Raw genomic sequence first — 15,786 nt, 5'->3', positions numbered from 1 at the left:
TCACTAGACTGAAATATTGGGGGAATGTCATCATGTATTTTGATTTCAGGAAGGCATTTGAGATAGTTTCTTACTTGAAGGCAAGATGGAAAGAAGGGAGCTAGATAATGGTACAATTAATTAGATTCAAAAACAAGTGAATGTCCAGACCCAAATAGTGGTCATTGGTGAATTAAACTGAGACAGTGAGACAGGTCTCTGTGAAATACTACAAGGTTCTACCCTTGACCATTTTTTTTTATGTGTAACATTATCGATTTCTTGAATAAAAGCATAGATAGCATAATTAGTACATCATCAGATAATGTTAATTTGGGAGGTATTGCTAATAGATATAGGATCAAAATTCCTAAAATTCTAGTCTTTGAAAGCCAGAATGATGAGTGAGATGAAACAAGATAATATTTTATAAAGAGAAATGTAAAGTCCTCTGATTTGGTTAAAACATATAAATTACTGAGGTAAAGAAGGAAAGATATGTCTAGGCAGTTCATGAGAAGATACAGGGCAAGAAGGAAGGAAACATGATAGCTGTGTTCAAGCATCTGAATGGCTGTCATGTTCTAGAGGCATTAGATTCATTGTGCTTGGTCCTAGACGACAGAACTACAAGAAATAAGTGGAAATGAAAGAGGCAGAATTCAAAGTGATTTAAGGGGAAAAAATTCCAACCATTGAAGCTGTTGAAAATTGTAATAGACTGCCTCAGGAATTGATGAGTTTTCCATCTTTGGAAGTCTTCAACTGAATTCCCCATGATAGAGTGTAGCAGGTAGCTATGGTCAGGCATGATCTGGGCTAGAGGACCTGTAAGGTACCTTGCAACGTTTGAGGTTCTCTGATTTGACTATGCTTCTTCATCAATCTGTATTAAGGTGTTTTCTTCCCTTAGGAATAAGGGATGAGGTAAATCTGTAAGCCAGCATAGTATGGTAGAAAGATTTCTGGATTTGGAGGCTGAGAACTTGGCAACAAATCCTTTACCTATCACTTGGGACTTGGATGGATATTGGCAAGTTGTTCATCATTTCTCAACTGTGTAATAAATGGTTTGTACTATATGACCTTAAAAATCCCTTGTAGCTCTAAAGTTCTGATCCTATGACTATCTTTCAGATGGTTTCTGTGATCTATATAAACAGTGTAGACACAGAAGACTGAAAGTAACAGCTAAGTTTCATTAGCTTGTGCACCTTATTCCAGAGGAAATACCATTTTCAGAGAGATGCTCAGTGAAGACAATATCTGGAAAATGGTTGTTAGCACTATAAATGTTAAAAAAAAAACAACAACAAAAAAACCCCTTTAAGATGAGTTTGATCATGGGGGTGGGGGTAGAGAGAACTAACCAGACCCACTCTGAAAGTAGCCCAAATCAAAGTTAGTTTTGTAAGAACCACTTTCTTCTACAGGTAAGTGATTCTTAGTTCATTCTGCCTACTCACCATGGTCAAGGATGTATTTCACAATATCTCCATTCCCCGTTTTAGCTGCGTAGTGAAGAAGTGAACAGTGATCCGGTCCCTGGATAAGTAGACTACCTCCATTCTTATAGCATTCTATGAGCTGAAAAAGACACACAGAAGGAAATTCAGGCATGGATTTAATTTGAGCTAAGAAGAGGCAAACCCTAAGAGTAAAAGCAGCAAACCACAAACGCTTTCCACCTTAGAGAACCCAGGGGAGAAGCCGAACAGATAGAAATCACACTCCTCAGTTGCATCACTTCTCAAATAGGTAGCCAGAATGCTCAGCCATCCCTACTCAGTTCCTGAGATAACTTCATCCATTACATAGCCAAAGTAAAACTGCTATACATGATACCAGCCACTTATTTTTTATTTCTTTTATAGGCTTAGCTCTCTTTTTCTCTACTACTAAAGGAGGGGTCAGTATGAGTGTGTGTGCATGCTTGCATGCATGCATGCATGCTGCAGAAACATATTGCCCCACTCCATACAATATCCTTCTGGATGGGAAAAAGAGAGAGAAGATTTGGGGGGGGAGTGAGGCAGTTGGGATTAAGTGACTTGCCTAGGGTCACACAGCTAGTAAGTGTTAAGTGTCTGAGACCAGATTTGAACTCAGGTCCCCCTGACTCCAGGGCCAGTGCCCTATCCACTGCACCGCCTAGCTGCCCCAGAGAGAGAAGACTGAATAGAAAAAGGAAAAGCCTGAGTTTGCTTCTATAGCTAAGCTGTTGCTCCAAGAGAAAAGCTTTCTCATTTTCTGCAGACTCCCATATATGGCATGTACCCAAAGTACCAATAATAATTTTGATAGCTCTGTAAGTTTTGCAAAGTGCTTTGTGGACATTATTCTAGTTCACTCTCCTAACGATGTGAGACAGATACATGCTATAGATATTATCATCTTCATTTTTTTTGTTTTTTGGGGGTTTATTTTTTTGTTTTTTGGGGGGGGTTTTTTGGTAAGGCAATTGGGGTTAAGTGACTTGCTCAGGGTCACACAGCTAAGTGTTAAGTGTCTGAGGCCGGATTTGAACTCAGGTCCTCCTGAATCCAGGGCCGGTGCTCTATCCACTGCGCCACCTAGCTGCCCCTATCATCTTCATTTTACAAAAGTGAAAACAGGCTTAGGAAGTCACAAAACTTGAGGGAGTGGAGAGATCTGAATCCTGGACTTCCTAACTTCTGAACTCCAAGGCCAGCAGTATTTCCTTCATAAAGTAGTTATTCAGGGGTAGCTAGATGGTGCAGTGGATAGAGCACCGGCCCTGGATTCAGGAGGACCCGAGTTCAAATCCGGCCTCAGACACTTTACACTTACTAGCTGTGTGACCCTGGGCAAGTCACTTAACCCCAGTTGCCTCACAAATAAAATAATAAAATAAAATAAAGTAGTTATTCAGCATTAATGTATTTATTCAGTTATTTAGTATTTCAGGATAATATAAGAGAGTTTTGTTTTCAGTAACCAAGAAGATTTGGATTGAGGAAGACCTGATATCATATCTTGCCTTAGACTCTTACTAACTGTGTGAACTTTGGCAAATAACTTAAAATCTCTTGAACTACACTTGCCTCTGAGGGAATAGTGGGAATATAATAATAATGAGAATAATAACAGTACCTATTTCATAGGGTTATTGTGAGGATTCAAAATGATAATGGATGAAAATCATTTGCAATACTTAAAGGATTAGTTAAATGGAAGCTATTCTTATACTTATTTGGCTCCATAGGGGGTGAATGAGAGGCCATATGAGTGTATCTTTATGCGACCCTGGTCCACCAATACCTAGAATACAAGATACATGGTATAGTAGCAGAAGAAAAATGACAGAGAACAGCCCACTTCTATTCAGCAGATGGAGCTGACTTCTGTATGAGGCTAGACTTTTTTTAAAAAAATACAGTAAAATCATATGGGAATTATCAATGTAGAAAGATGAAAATCTAAGTGGGGATGTGATCACACAATCTAACAAGTAAGAATGTAGGGAGGGCAAAACAACTTACATTCATTAAATAGAAGATTATAAGAATTAGGGAGTCTTCTTTGAAGTTCAGAAAAGGGAATGTTAGGTATTGGTTAACCCAGAAGATAGTAAATACACATTTCTTTTACCTAGGGAGGCTATTTATGATGCAGACACAAATACTCACATCTTTAATAAAGATAAAAAGGGTGAATGTATTGATGATGGATATATACTAGGCCAATAAGAAGAAACAAAATATATTTTAGGTTAGGGAGGAAAAGTATCAGCACCCTGAGCTCAACATCACACACACACACACACACACACACACACACACACACACACACACACAAACACACAAAAGCAACTATGTGCTACCCTATGTTACTACTGGAAACAAAATAAATAGGATACAAAGCTGGTTGAGCCCTCAGGTTAACTCAGAATGATATTTCTTATGTTCTCATGCAAAAATTACATACTCTGTCAATACCCAGGCCATGGAAAATAGGACAGGTTTTGCATTTTCCCAAAATGTAGCTCCAATATAATTCAATACAGTTCATATCTTGTGCAAGGCACTGTATTAGGAACTGAGGATGCAAAGACAAAGCACAAACAAAAATCCTTCTCCTCAAGGAACTTACATTCCTTCTAATAGGGGAATGTCCTATCTATATCAAGCTATGGTGAGTTTTTCTTGCAGTGATGCTGTTGTATATGTATTCCCCCAAGCAAGAATAAATTAAACATTAAGAGTATACTCATATTTTCAATTCAATTCAAGGAGTACCTTTTCAAGAACCTACTTATCTTTGTGGCACTCTGCTAGGCACTAGGAATAGAAAGGTGAAAAATGAGACTCTCTTTGTCTTTAAGAAGTTCACAATCTGATTAGGAGGATATGACAGGTTTGCACACATGAATGATACAAGACAGAATGTGATAAAGTGCAAAGAAGAGATACAGAGAAAGAAAATTTAAGGAGGGGAGAGAAAGAGAGGTGGGGAGGTTATTCATTTGGAGAACTGAGAACAATCTATAGAGCACTTGGTACCTGAGCTGGTCTCTGAAGGTAAAGGATTCCAACAGGTGGTGACATGGTATCTTAGACATGACATGGACCCATCCTGATACCCAGAGGTGAGAGAGGGCTGCTAGATGAGATTGGGGAGATGCCTGGCTACATGTGTTTGCTATCTTCTCAAGCTGTAAAATCTCATCAGCCTTGGGACTCCACTTCTTCACTGCCCCCTGTCCCTTTGATTGGAGGATGGGACCATGAATTCCAAAGGCTGAATTCAAGGAGGAAGCTCAGCTCCAAATTTCTCATCTGTTATCTGGCTGCACTCTTTTGGAACTTCTCTGACTTCTCCACTATGGCCCTAAAAAGGGTACCTTCCCTGAAGGCACCTCCTCCCACCCAATCTTTAGCTTCCTTTTCTGCACCATCTTCCATTATTTGATTGTAAGTTCCTTGAGGGCAGAGACTGTGTTACTTTTTTATATTTGTACCCCCAGAACTTAACATAGTGCCCCAGCACAAAATAAAAGTTTATTTACTCACTATATAGAATGCATGAAGGAGATTAAGAAACATAGGCTATGTTGGAACTAGATTGTAGAGGCAATTAAATGACAGTGTAAGGAGTTTATTCTAGATAACCACTAAAGACTTTTGATCAGAAGGGTGACATGGTCAACCATGCCTCAGGCAGATTATTTGAACAGTTTACTAAGTGATGAATTAGAAAAAGAGATAGGGGGCAGCTAGGTGGCGCAGTGGATAAAGCACTGGCCCTGGATTCAGGAGTATCTGAGTTCAAATCTAGCCTCAAACAAATATGACACTTACTAGCTGTGCGACCTTGGGCAAGTCACTTAACCCTCATTGCCCCCCCCCCCCAAAAAAAAAAGAAAAGAAAGAAAAAAGGATAGACTGGAGGCAGAGAGACAAGTTAGTCTAGGGAAGAAGTGATGAGCTCCTGAAACATAGTGGTGGCAATATGAGCAGAGATGAAGGTTTATATACATCCATGCAAACATCCATCCATCCATCCATCCACACATACATACATATATACATACATACATACAATGAGAGATATTGTTGAGGTAGAATGGACAGGATTTGTCAGCTCATTGGATGGGTAGGATGAGAGAGAGGGAAAACTAAAAGAGCATTTGGTGTTTTTGAATCTACCATCAGCAGAGTTAGGGATGAAGGGAGGAGTGAACAAGTTTGGGGTGGATGAAGATAGATTCAGTTTTGAACCTGTGTTTGAAATGACCATTTGTGTACATAATAATAATAGTTAACAATCTGTAATACTTTAAGGTTTAAAAGGCTCTTTATAAATATTATCTCGTTTGATCCTCATAACAGCCCTGTAAGGCAGGTGCTACTATTATCCCCATTTTATAGAAATGAAGATATTGTGGCAAACAGAGGTTAAGTGTTTTGCCCAGGGTTACACAGCTAGTAAGTATCTGAGATTTTAACTCAGGTCTCCATGACGACAAGTCCATGTTCTAACTTGTGAGGGAGCTGTTATTATTATCCTCATTTTACAGATAAAGAAACTAAACCTCTGAGGGGTTAAAGGACTTGACCAGGGTCATACAGCTAGACACTGTCTGAAAGAAGTTTTTTTTTTAACTTGCATCTTCTTGACTCTATATCCAGAGATCTATCCACTATTATTATGCCTTGCTACCTAATCTGATTATATGAGGGGCAGCACACAAATTGGAATCCCAGAATAAGATGAAGTTTCTGAACTTATGTTCACTAAAGGATAGAAAAAAACAAGAAGAAAATAGGGAACAAAAAGGAAAAAGAAGAAAAAAAGAAACCCATTATGCCTTTGCTTTCATCTTAGAATTCTGGCAAGTTCCAAGCACATTAGCACATTTTGGTTACAACGGAGAAAGGTCAATATGACTATTATATCTGTATATATTCATAAATGTGCATGTCATCAGCTATATAGATGTATACCCACCCACATATATATGTGTATAGCTATATTTATCTATCTAGGCAGCTAGGTGGTGAAGTGGATAAAACACTGGGCAGTGGAAAAAAAAACAAATGAGGTAACAAAGAGTAGGATACAACTAAATCAACTCAACAACAACAAAAATCTATCTATATTTTAAAAATACAACAATCCTAAGAAAGATTGATTTGTTTGATGACTGGTGAGACAGGGCTGATGGTCCAGCCAAAAGCATGAAGAAAATGGAATGAGAAGAAATGTCTAGGAATTTTGAAATTCTACCTATTCCATTTGAATTTTATGCCACAGGTCCAAGGCAAGTAATGCACCACAATCTGGGTAATGAGAATCCTCTTTCTGCAGTAGCATGCCCCTATTAACTTCTCACTGGCCAGTAGATAGGAATCAGTTTTGGATTGTATAAATGTACAAAGAACCAAAGTGCTTAGCTGGTTCATAATTTACCTTTAAAAAATAGCTTCCTACCGACTTCCTGACAGAAAAGTGATAGATTCCAAGTGCAGAATGTGACTTTTTAAAGACATGGCCAATAAAGGAGTGTGCTTTTCTTGATTATACATTTTTCTTGCTTTCTTAATGAGGGTGGGGGATAGGAGGGAAGAAGAGAATATGGACCTATAAATACACTATTACTGAATAAAAATAGCATCCTATCTTCAAAAAAGAATACACATGTACTTCAATTTAACACAATAAAACATTCCTTAAAGGTTATTTCTAATTTAATTTAATTTGATTAGACATTTGTTAGGTACCTACTATAAGCAAGGTGTGGTGCTAGGTTGTGGACAATATGCCTTTTGAATGTGCAAGGGGAAATATGCTTCCCAAGTTTTATTCTGTGTAATTCTTATTTGCCTCCAGATCTATAATTTCAAAGCTACAGAGAATTTCCAATTCCTTTTACCAATGAAAACTGGCATCTTATCTGACATTTATAGTCTTTTTTTAAACTGGAGCAACTGAAAGGCTAAGGACCTTGCTTGTGGTCACACAGCTGATTGTGTCAGAGAATTTACAAAATCATAAATTGAAAGTTAGAAGTAACCTTATAGAACACTGAATCAAATTCTCCCACCCCACCAAAAAATTCAGATGAGGAAACTAAGGCTCAAAGAGGATAAGTGACTTACCCAGGGTCACACAATAAATGTGTCTGGTTCCAGATTTGAACCCTGGTTTTTATTAACTCCAAATCCTGTGTTTATCTACTATGTCATTATGACTGTCTAAGAGAGTCATGGAACCATGTTTTTCTGACTTTGAAACCAGCCCTTTGGTTATTCAAATTTTTATGGCTGACATGGTGGGTAGGAGATCATGTCCATTAATAACTGGTGGCAGAAGAGGTTTGGCTTGAAAAATAAATTCATGATTATATTAATGGAAGGAAAGAATTGGAAGAGACAGAAGATTGAATGAAGAAAGAGAAAAGCTCTGCATGACAGTTTGGTTATTATGAGTGGGGGCCCTCTAAGAGGAGAATTCTCATGTAAAGCTTCAGAAGTGTACTAGGGGAATGGTTCAAGCCTGAAGCAGATGGCACAAAATATATCCAATGTAGGTTTGTATCCAATGGTGACATTAATTTATTTGATTTAATTCATGGTCATAGTTCCCTCTGATGTTTTCTCTGTCCCTTTACTATTAGTCATTTATTTTTTTTTCTTCCCTCTAGTCTCAAATAATTATATCTTAGACATGTCTTCCCTGAGAAGCCCTGTACTTGTGCCTACCTGATGGTACATATTGTCCACTGGATCCCCCAAGCATGAGTTACTAAATAATGAAAGGGGGAGAAAGCAGGATACATTTCTTATATAGTGGGAAGTGGAATAGGGCATAGTTTATGCTTTCAGCAGACCCATATGTTCAAAGTTTATAGATTTCTAATTTCTAATTGCTGAAAAGCTGGATTAACACTGACTTACTATCTTTTAACATGTTTTATTGCTGTCTTTTGATTTTATAATACTATACTTGTTTGAGTTATAATACTATACATGTTTGAGTTATCCCTTAAAAACAATAATAGTGGGGCAGCTATGTGGCACAGTAGATAGAGCACTGGCCCTGGAGTCAGGAGTACCTGAGTTCAAATCCAGCCTAAGACACTTAACACTTACTAGCTGTGTGACCCTGGGCAAATCACATAACCCCAACTGCCTCGCTTAAAAAAAAAAACAATAATAGTGAAGTAAAAATTACAGATAAAGCAACCTTGCATTATAACATAAGCATTTTGCTCTAGTATTCCTCCTTTTTTTCTGAGAGAGAGGTATTTTTTCATTGTCTTTTTATGAATACCCCCAAACCTTTTACTTTGAAGATAGAAGTATAAGCCTCCTCTACATTCAAGTAAATTTACCTGTACCAAAATTACCAAGTTTCATGTACAGGAGGGAAGACCTGTCTTTCAGGGGTTCAAACTTCCCTGGCCCTGGCCCCAAAATATGATGTTTACATAATCCCAGGGGACCCAACTTCCATCTAGGGACTGTGTTTCAGTGGCTGGCTGAGGAGTGCCTGCAACAACACAGCATGATAGTCTCTAAAAAAGAAATCTCAGTCCCTCAAGCATCTATACTTAGATATCAGGGACTAGATTGGATGCTTAATCTATTTCCTGTAGATGCTCCATCTATTTTAACTGATCAAGGTAATTGCCTAAGGGATGATACTTAACTTTCCTTCCCAATAAGAAATGTGGGAGCCATCACTATTCTTTCCTCTAACCCCACCTCTAATCTCAGCAGTCTCTTCCTTTTTGTTAGCATGCAGGAAAGCTCAGCTGAAGAAGACAAATAGCAGATGGGACTGGCTCATGACAGAAGCCTGCTGGCTTTCAATGAAGAATGATATTGGTTTATAGCTCTTGGAAGAATTTCTTACCTTCATTAGATCTCCAGCTATGACTGCCTGCACAAGTGCTGTAAGAGACAAAAGAAAGACTTCCTATTAGTTCTAAGACCTCCTTTTGAAACATTTTCAAGGTCCAGGGACCTAATTCTCAGAAAATACAATGAACATATAAGACAGGAAAGTGTGTAGAAGAACAGCATAAATGGGGCAAATTTTTGTAATTCATCGATTAGTCTTTTGCATTTTCTTCTTAGCTTCTAACCCATCCAGGCGACTTCCTATGACACATAATAACCCTGGATTTGACTTCTTTGTACTCATTATGTACCAATGGGGCAGCTAGGTGTTGCAGTGGATAAGATGCTGGTCCTGAACTTGTGAGGACCTGAGTTCAAATCTGATCTCAGACACTTATTAGCTGTGTGACCCTAAACAAGCCACTTAACCCTAACTGGCTTAAACATCAGGGGCAATCTCCAGTCATCTTGATATACATCTTGCCACTGGACCCAGATGAGAGTGAAGTTGATGATCTTGCACAGCCCTCCCTCACTTATATTCAATTCATTGTAAGTCATGACATGGTCCTCTTCCAGAATGAAGGACAAACAACAACAACAACATTATACTAATTAATAACCAGAGCTTGTCATTGTCATGCTTTCCCAGTAATGTTTCACTGACCTGGCAACCAAGGTATCAAATAGTGTGTCTAAAAAAATTCATCTCAGCTAAACGAGAATGCTAGAGACACAGAAGGGTAACAAGCACAGTGTAGTAATAGTGGTAGTAGTAGCAGTAATAGTACCTAGCATTTATAGAGCTCTTTAATGTTTCCAAAGTGCTTTGCACTGTCTTGGTTGATCCTTACGATAAATACCCCCGTGCTAATATTAGGCCTGTTTTACCCATGAAGATACTGTTAGTTACCATCCAATAGCTCTCTTTTTTGAGGCTACACTTGAGAAGATTGTCTGAAATTGATGTCTCCACTCCCCTTCCTCTTATTCACTTCTTAAGTCTTTGGGGGTATCTAGGTGGTGCAGTGGATAGCACATTGGATCTGAAGTTGGGAGGATGTAAATTTAAATCTGACCTCAGGCACTTACTAGCTATGTGACCCTGAGCAAGTCACTTAACCCCAATTGCCTTAAACATCCAGGGCCACAGATAGATAGGTAAGTAGGTAGGTAGATAGATAAATAGATAGATAGACAGATATAGATTATACATGTATATATATATGTATAAGAGAGAGAGAGAGAGAGAGAGAGAGAGAGAGAGAGAGAGATAGGTGTGAATGTGGATGTGTATGCAGACGCAGATGTAGATTGTAGATCTATCTTGCCACTAGACCCAGAAAACTCTGGAGGAGAGAGTGAGACTGGTGACTTTTCACAGCCCTGCCTCATTTAAATCCAATTCACTACAATTCACCCTGATGTCATGGTCCTCTTCGGGAATGAAGGACAAACAACAATCTTAATTCTTTACAGTCTGGCATCCAATTTCATCATTCAACTGAAATTGCACTCTCCAAAGTTATTAATGATATTTTAATTGTCAAATCTAATGGCCTTTCACAAGCCTCATCCTTTTTGACCATCCTGAAGCCTTTGACATAATTGATCACTCTCTTATCCTTGATCTACTCTTCTATTTTTTTTTTGGATACTCTCTTCTCTCTAGGTGTCTATGACATTACTTTAACCTGGTTTTCCTCCTATACATCTGACTGCTCCTCAGTCTCCTTTGCTGAATTAAGCTCCCTAATAGTGGGTTCCCCCCGGGGGTTCTGTCCCAGGTCTACTTCTCTTTTCCCTCTGTACTATTTTGCTTGGTGATCTCATCAACTCCCATGGATTCAATTATCTTTTCCATGTTAATGATTCCCAGATCTATTTATTTGCCTTAATCTCCAAATTTACCTCCAATTGACCATTGGACATACTGAATTTGGCAATCTGTAGATATCTTAAACTCAACATGTCCAAAACTTAACTCATTATCTTTTCTATCCACTTCTCAAATTCCTCATTATTATGTAGGTTATCACCCTCGTCCCAGTCACCCAGGCATGAAATCTAGGTGTCATCCCTGGCTTTTCCCTCTTTTTCACTCCCCATATCCAATCTGTTAACAAGGCATGTTGATTTTATCTTCATAATATCTCAATTATATACACACTAAATGACCCCAGGTGCAGGCCTTATCATACCTGGATGTAATAGCCTGCTTTGTGCTTCAAGTCTCATCCACTCAGCTGTCAAAATCATCTTTCCTTTAGTAAACATATCTTTTTTTGACAAGTGCTTTGTAAACCTTAAAGCGATATCTAAGTTCTAACTATTGTTATTATTGTTGCTGTTAATTATCTTATCTGCAAACTTCTTGTATCCTACTTCTTTCTTACTCTTAATAAAATTTAAGATCCTTGAGAGCAATATGTTTTTTTTTCTCTTCAGCTCCAATGCCTAGTATGTTGCCTTGCACAGAAGAGTATGTAATAAATGTTTTTTGAATTGCCTTAAACAATACTATCTACCTCAAATGGCTATGGTAAGGGAAGTGTGTTGGGAAGTTTTTGTATCCCTTAAATCATTTTGGACATGACAATGATGGTGTGACTAAGAAAAGGAAAAGCAGAAGCATTTGTCATCAGTCGCCAAGATATTATCTTAACATTTTTTAATGGAGGTTTAGGCATTGAATGCCTTTTCATTATTTTTCTTTCCCTTAATTTTTCCTCCATTTTTACTTACAGAAAACTATCACAATTGCTGCATATGTGTGTGAGAAAATGTTGATGACAGAGACAGACAGGCAACTAGATACTTTCCCATAGGCATTAAGTCTACTTACTTTTAATTTTAGTTTTTCTCTATGCAATGTTTGGGGGTGAGTACTAGTCCATTAGTCATTTCAGGACACATGGTAAAAGAAAAAAAAAGTGACATTCACTGTCCTTTCTGGGAATGTCTCAATTTAAATCATCTTTTGGCTTTTTCTTACCCCCAAGAGAATCTAGGATTTACATGATAGTAGATGACATAACAGGGAAATATAACTCCCTCTGTCTCAATATAATCCTTTGATTGAGCCATATGACAAGAAGATTGCACTTTCTCCTCCCACCTCACAGATATGCAGTCATCTCATTAGATTGGGCTCAGAGAGGTCATAGGTATAGAACTCTCCATAAGAATCTTCAAGTGTGACCTCCAATTTAGTCCTAAAAATACATTCCAGTGACAATTCTGAAGCCTGAGATGGTACCCTGCACCTGAAGATGCCCCATAATGTATCCATTCTCCTTTCTCTCCTTTCTCTCCTCTTGAACACAGTATAAGCATCTCTAATCGTCTCTATTTGATCCTACTTGCTCCCTCCTAGCCTCAGTTCTCCAAGAGACAAGCAGCAAATGTAATCATGAATAATTTCTGAGTGCCAAGCTTCAGTATAGGAAGGAAGAAGGGTTATTTTTAAGTTGCACACTGCCCCAGGGTGACTATTATGCAAACATTAACTGGCACAAAGCTCATTTCTCTTCTTCTGACTAATGCTATTTCCTATGAGAACTGAAGCTTTAGATTTCTTCCCAATAAAGGGGAATCTAAATTGCTCAGTATTCTACTCCAGACAACTTCTCCTGGAAAAGAAAAAAAAACCTTAAGAACAAAGAAAGAACAGGCTGTTATGATTAGAGCATTGGTTTTTTAACCATTTCTTTAATGCTTTTCTGGAGTCTGGCCTGCTACAAAACTTTCCCATAAGGCAGAAACCACATTTCACAAAGTGAAATTGTTAATGGAAGGAAGATTACTGGGCAGAGGAAACACTATGTCAGAATCTCTACTTGAGACTTGGAGAATGGGCAGTCTAGGTACAGAAGATATTGTCAAGTTTACCTGGAGAGAGCAAGGAGATAGACAAGTGTGACAGAACATCACTTTTAGAGGTTAAGGATGTTAAGATTAGCAACATTTCAGAGGTACTTTATTTCCCTTTAGGGCCTTTGCTTGAAATTCCAGGAGCTGCCACTAAGTGAAACATGATTGGTTAATTTCTATGACCAGTGGACCATTCTTTTAGTTTTTCTGCAACTATGGGTAATAGGGAAGTGATAGAAAAGTACAGGATCACTTTGATTTTCCCCTTTTATTAATAAGATATTAAAATCACAGGAAAGGCAGAATAAGAGAATTTTGGAAGTAGGAGCTATACCAGGGCTTCTTGACCTTTTTTTGTTTGTTTCATGGAGCCCCTTTTACAGTTGAGTAAAGGTGGTGAATCCTTTCTCAAAATAATGTTTTTAAATGCACAAGATTACAAAGGAAAACAACTGTACTGAAATAATGTTGTCTATATATATATATATATATATATATATATATATATATATTTTTTTTTTAGGAGAAAAACTCAAGGTCTCCAGATTAAGAACCCAGAGCTAGAAGGCACTTTGTCGATCATACAGATTTCTTAGTTGAAGAAAGTGAAACTCAGGGTGGTTGTGATTTGTTCAAAGTTACATAGCTGGTTAGTGGCAAAGTCAAGACAAATACCCAGTTTTCTTTGTTCCCAGGCTAGTGTTTTCCCCTCTACACCCAGGTGCCCTCAGATATGAGCTAATATGGAGTATTAACACTTGTACTCTTATCTATCTTTTTGTTCAGTCATGTCTGACTCTTCATGATCCCATTTGGGATTTTCTTGGCAAGAATACAGATTTGCCATTTCCTTCTCCAGCTCATTTTACAAATGAGGAAACTGAGGCAAACAGGGTTAAGTGACTTGCCCAGGGTCACACAGCTAGTGAGTGTCTAAAGCCAGATTTGAACTCAGGAAGATGAGTCTTCCTATTTGCAGGCACTGTGCAAATTTCAGAAAGGCAACATATGGCAGATCCACCCAGAAAAACATTAGCTCAGGTCCAACGTTTAGCACATACTTGGCCAAGTGACTTAACCTCTTAGTGCTAAAGACAATTATCTAAGGCTAAGAGTCAGTTATGCTGACCTGCCTGAGTGGAGGAAGTTTCCTCATTGAGGAGTTCCCTGTCTTCAAATCACAGGTCTATCCCTAGCATTATCTAGGACACTTAATCATCCTTGGTCATTCCCTCTCCCCTCATTCCTCTTGTCCAATCAGCCCCCTTCCTCTCCACCCACACTAGCAACATTCTAGTTCGACTCCTCATTATTTCTTGCCAGTTCTCACCTAAACTATTATAATAGCTTAGTCTTTCTATCTCCAGATGTTCCCCTCTCCAATCCATCCATATTCCCATAGCTGCCAAAAATGATGTTTCTAATGCACAGTTCTGACTATGTCATTATCTTGTTCAAAGTTCTGTGACTTCTGTCGGAGCCTGAATAAATCTACAAACTCCTTAGGTTGGCACAAAAAGGCCTCCACAATCTGGCTGTAAACTAGAGTATCTTTCCAAACTCATCTGATAGCACCTCTCTCTGAGCATTCCATACCCCAGTCAAAGACTATTAACTACTCTGCCATTTAAGCCTTCTCTTATGGACTGCCAGCCAAGTAAACTTACCCTCCTCCATGCCTGGAATAGACTTTCTCTCTGCTTTCCCTCTCCTCCTCAAGCAGAAGAACTCAGGGCAAGAGGGTCCAAAATTAAAATATTAAACAGAAGCCAGTATCTCATGAAGGCACACTGAATGAATGGAATAAAGTAGTGGTAGCATAATACTTAAAGTACATCCCCTTGTTGTGGCAAAGGTGTCCCCCTACTTATTTGCATGCCCTCTGATTTTTGCTATATCTTTTATCCTGGTTCCAGATATGCTTGTTCTCTTTGTTCAGTTGTTTCAGCCATGTCCAACTCTTTGTGACCCCATTTAGGGATTCTTGGCAAAGATACTGAAGTGGTATGCCATTTTCTTCTCCAGTTCATTTTACAGATGAGGAAACTGAGGAAAACAGAGTTAAGTGGCTTGCCTAGGGTCACACAGATAATAAGAGGGTCTGAGGTCAGATCTGAACTCAGGTCCTCCCGACTCTAGGCCCAGAACTCTATCCACTGTGCCACCTACCTGACCTTTGTACTCTTTATTCAAGTACTATTGCTTTGCCAATCATGTGAAGTTAAGGCTCTTGTGTTACTTATGCAGTAAGTAGCAGTGTCTGCTATGCTCCAGGTAGTTGGATATGTTGGCCAAGTCTAATGGCCTTAGGAAAATCTCTTACTGTCCCTGAGCCTCAGTTTACTCAATGATAAAATAGGCTTTTTGGACTCTTGGGTTCTTTCCTAGATAGATAAAGGATTTGGCTTTTTATCTCCACCCAAATGTGGACAAACTTTCTACTTGACATTTCCATATAATAATTATAATAGCTGGCACTTATATAACACTTAAAAGTTTTCAAAGAGTCTTACATGTACTGTCTCATTTGATCTTCACAATTCAGTGAAATAAGTGCCATTTCCAT

At 38.5% G+C, this 15,786-nt stretch overlaps 1 protein-coding gene across 1 annotated transcript in view; it reads right to left on the bottom strand.

The window, feature by feature from the left end:
- DGKI (diacylglycerol kinase iota) overlaps positions 1-15,786 on the bottom strand; it is a 599,484-nt gene that overhangs the window by 30,041 nt on the left and 553,657 nt on the right. Inside the window, 2 exon segments of the mRNA XM_043965727.1 lie at positions 1,446-1,566; positions 9,361-9,398. Of these exon segments, the coding sequence (XP_043821662.1) occupies positions 1,446-1,566; positions 9,361-9,398 (159 nt within the window).

Source organism: Dromiciops gliroides, chromosome 5 (assembly GCF_019393635.1).
Source record: "Dromiciops gliroides isolate mDroGli1 chromosome 5, mDroGli1.pri, whole genome shotgun sequence".
Classification (NCBI taxonomy): Eukaryota; Metazoa; Chordata; class Mammalia; order Microbiotheria; family Microbiotheriidae; genus Dromiciops; species Dromiciops gliroides.
Note: the sequence above shows the minus strand (reverse complement) of the source record. Positions and strands in the feature narration are given on the sequence as shown.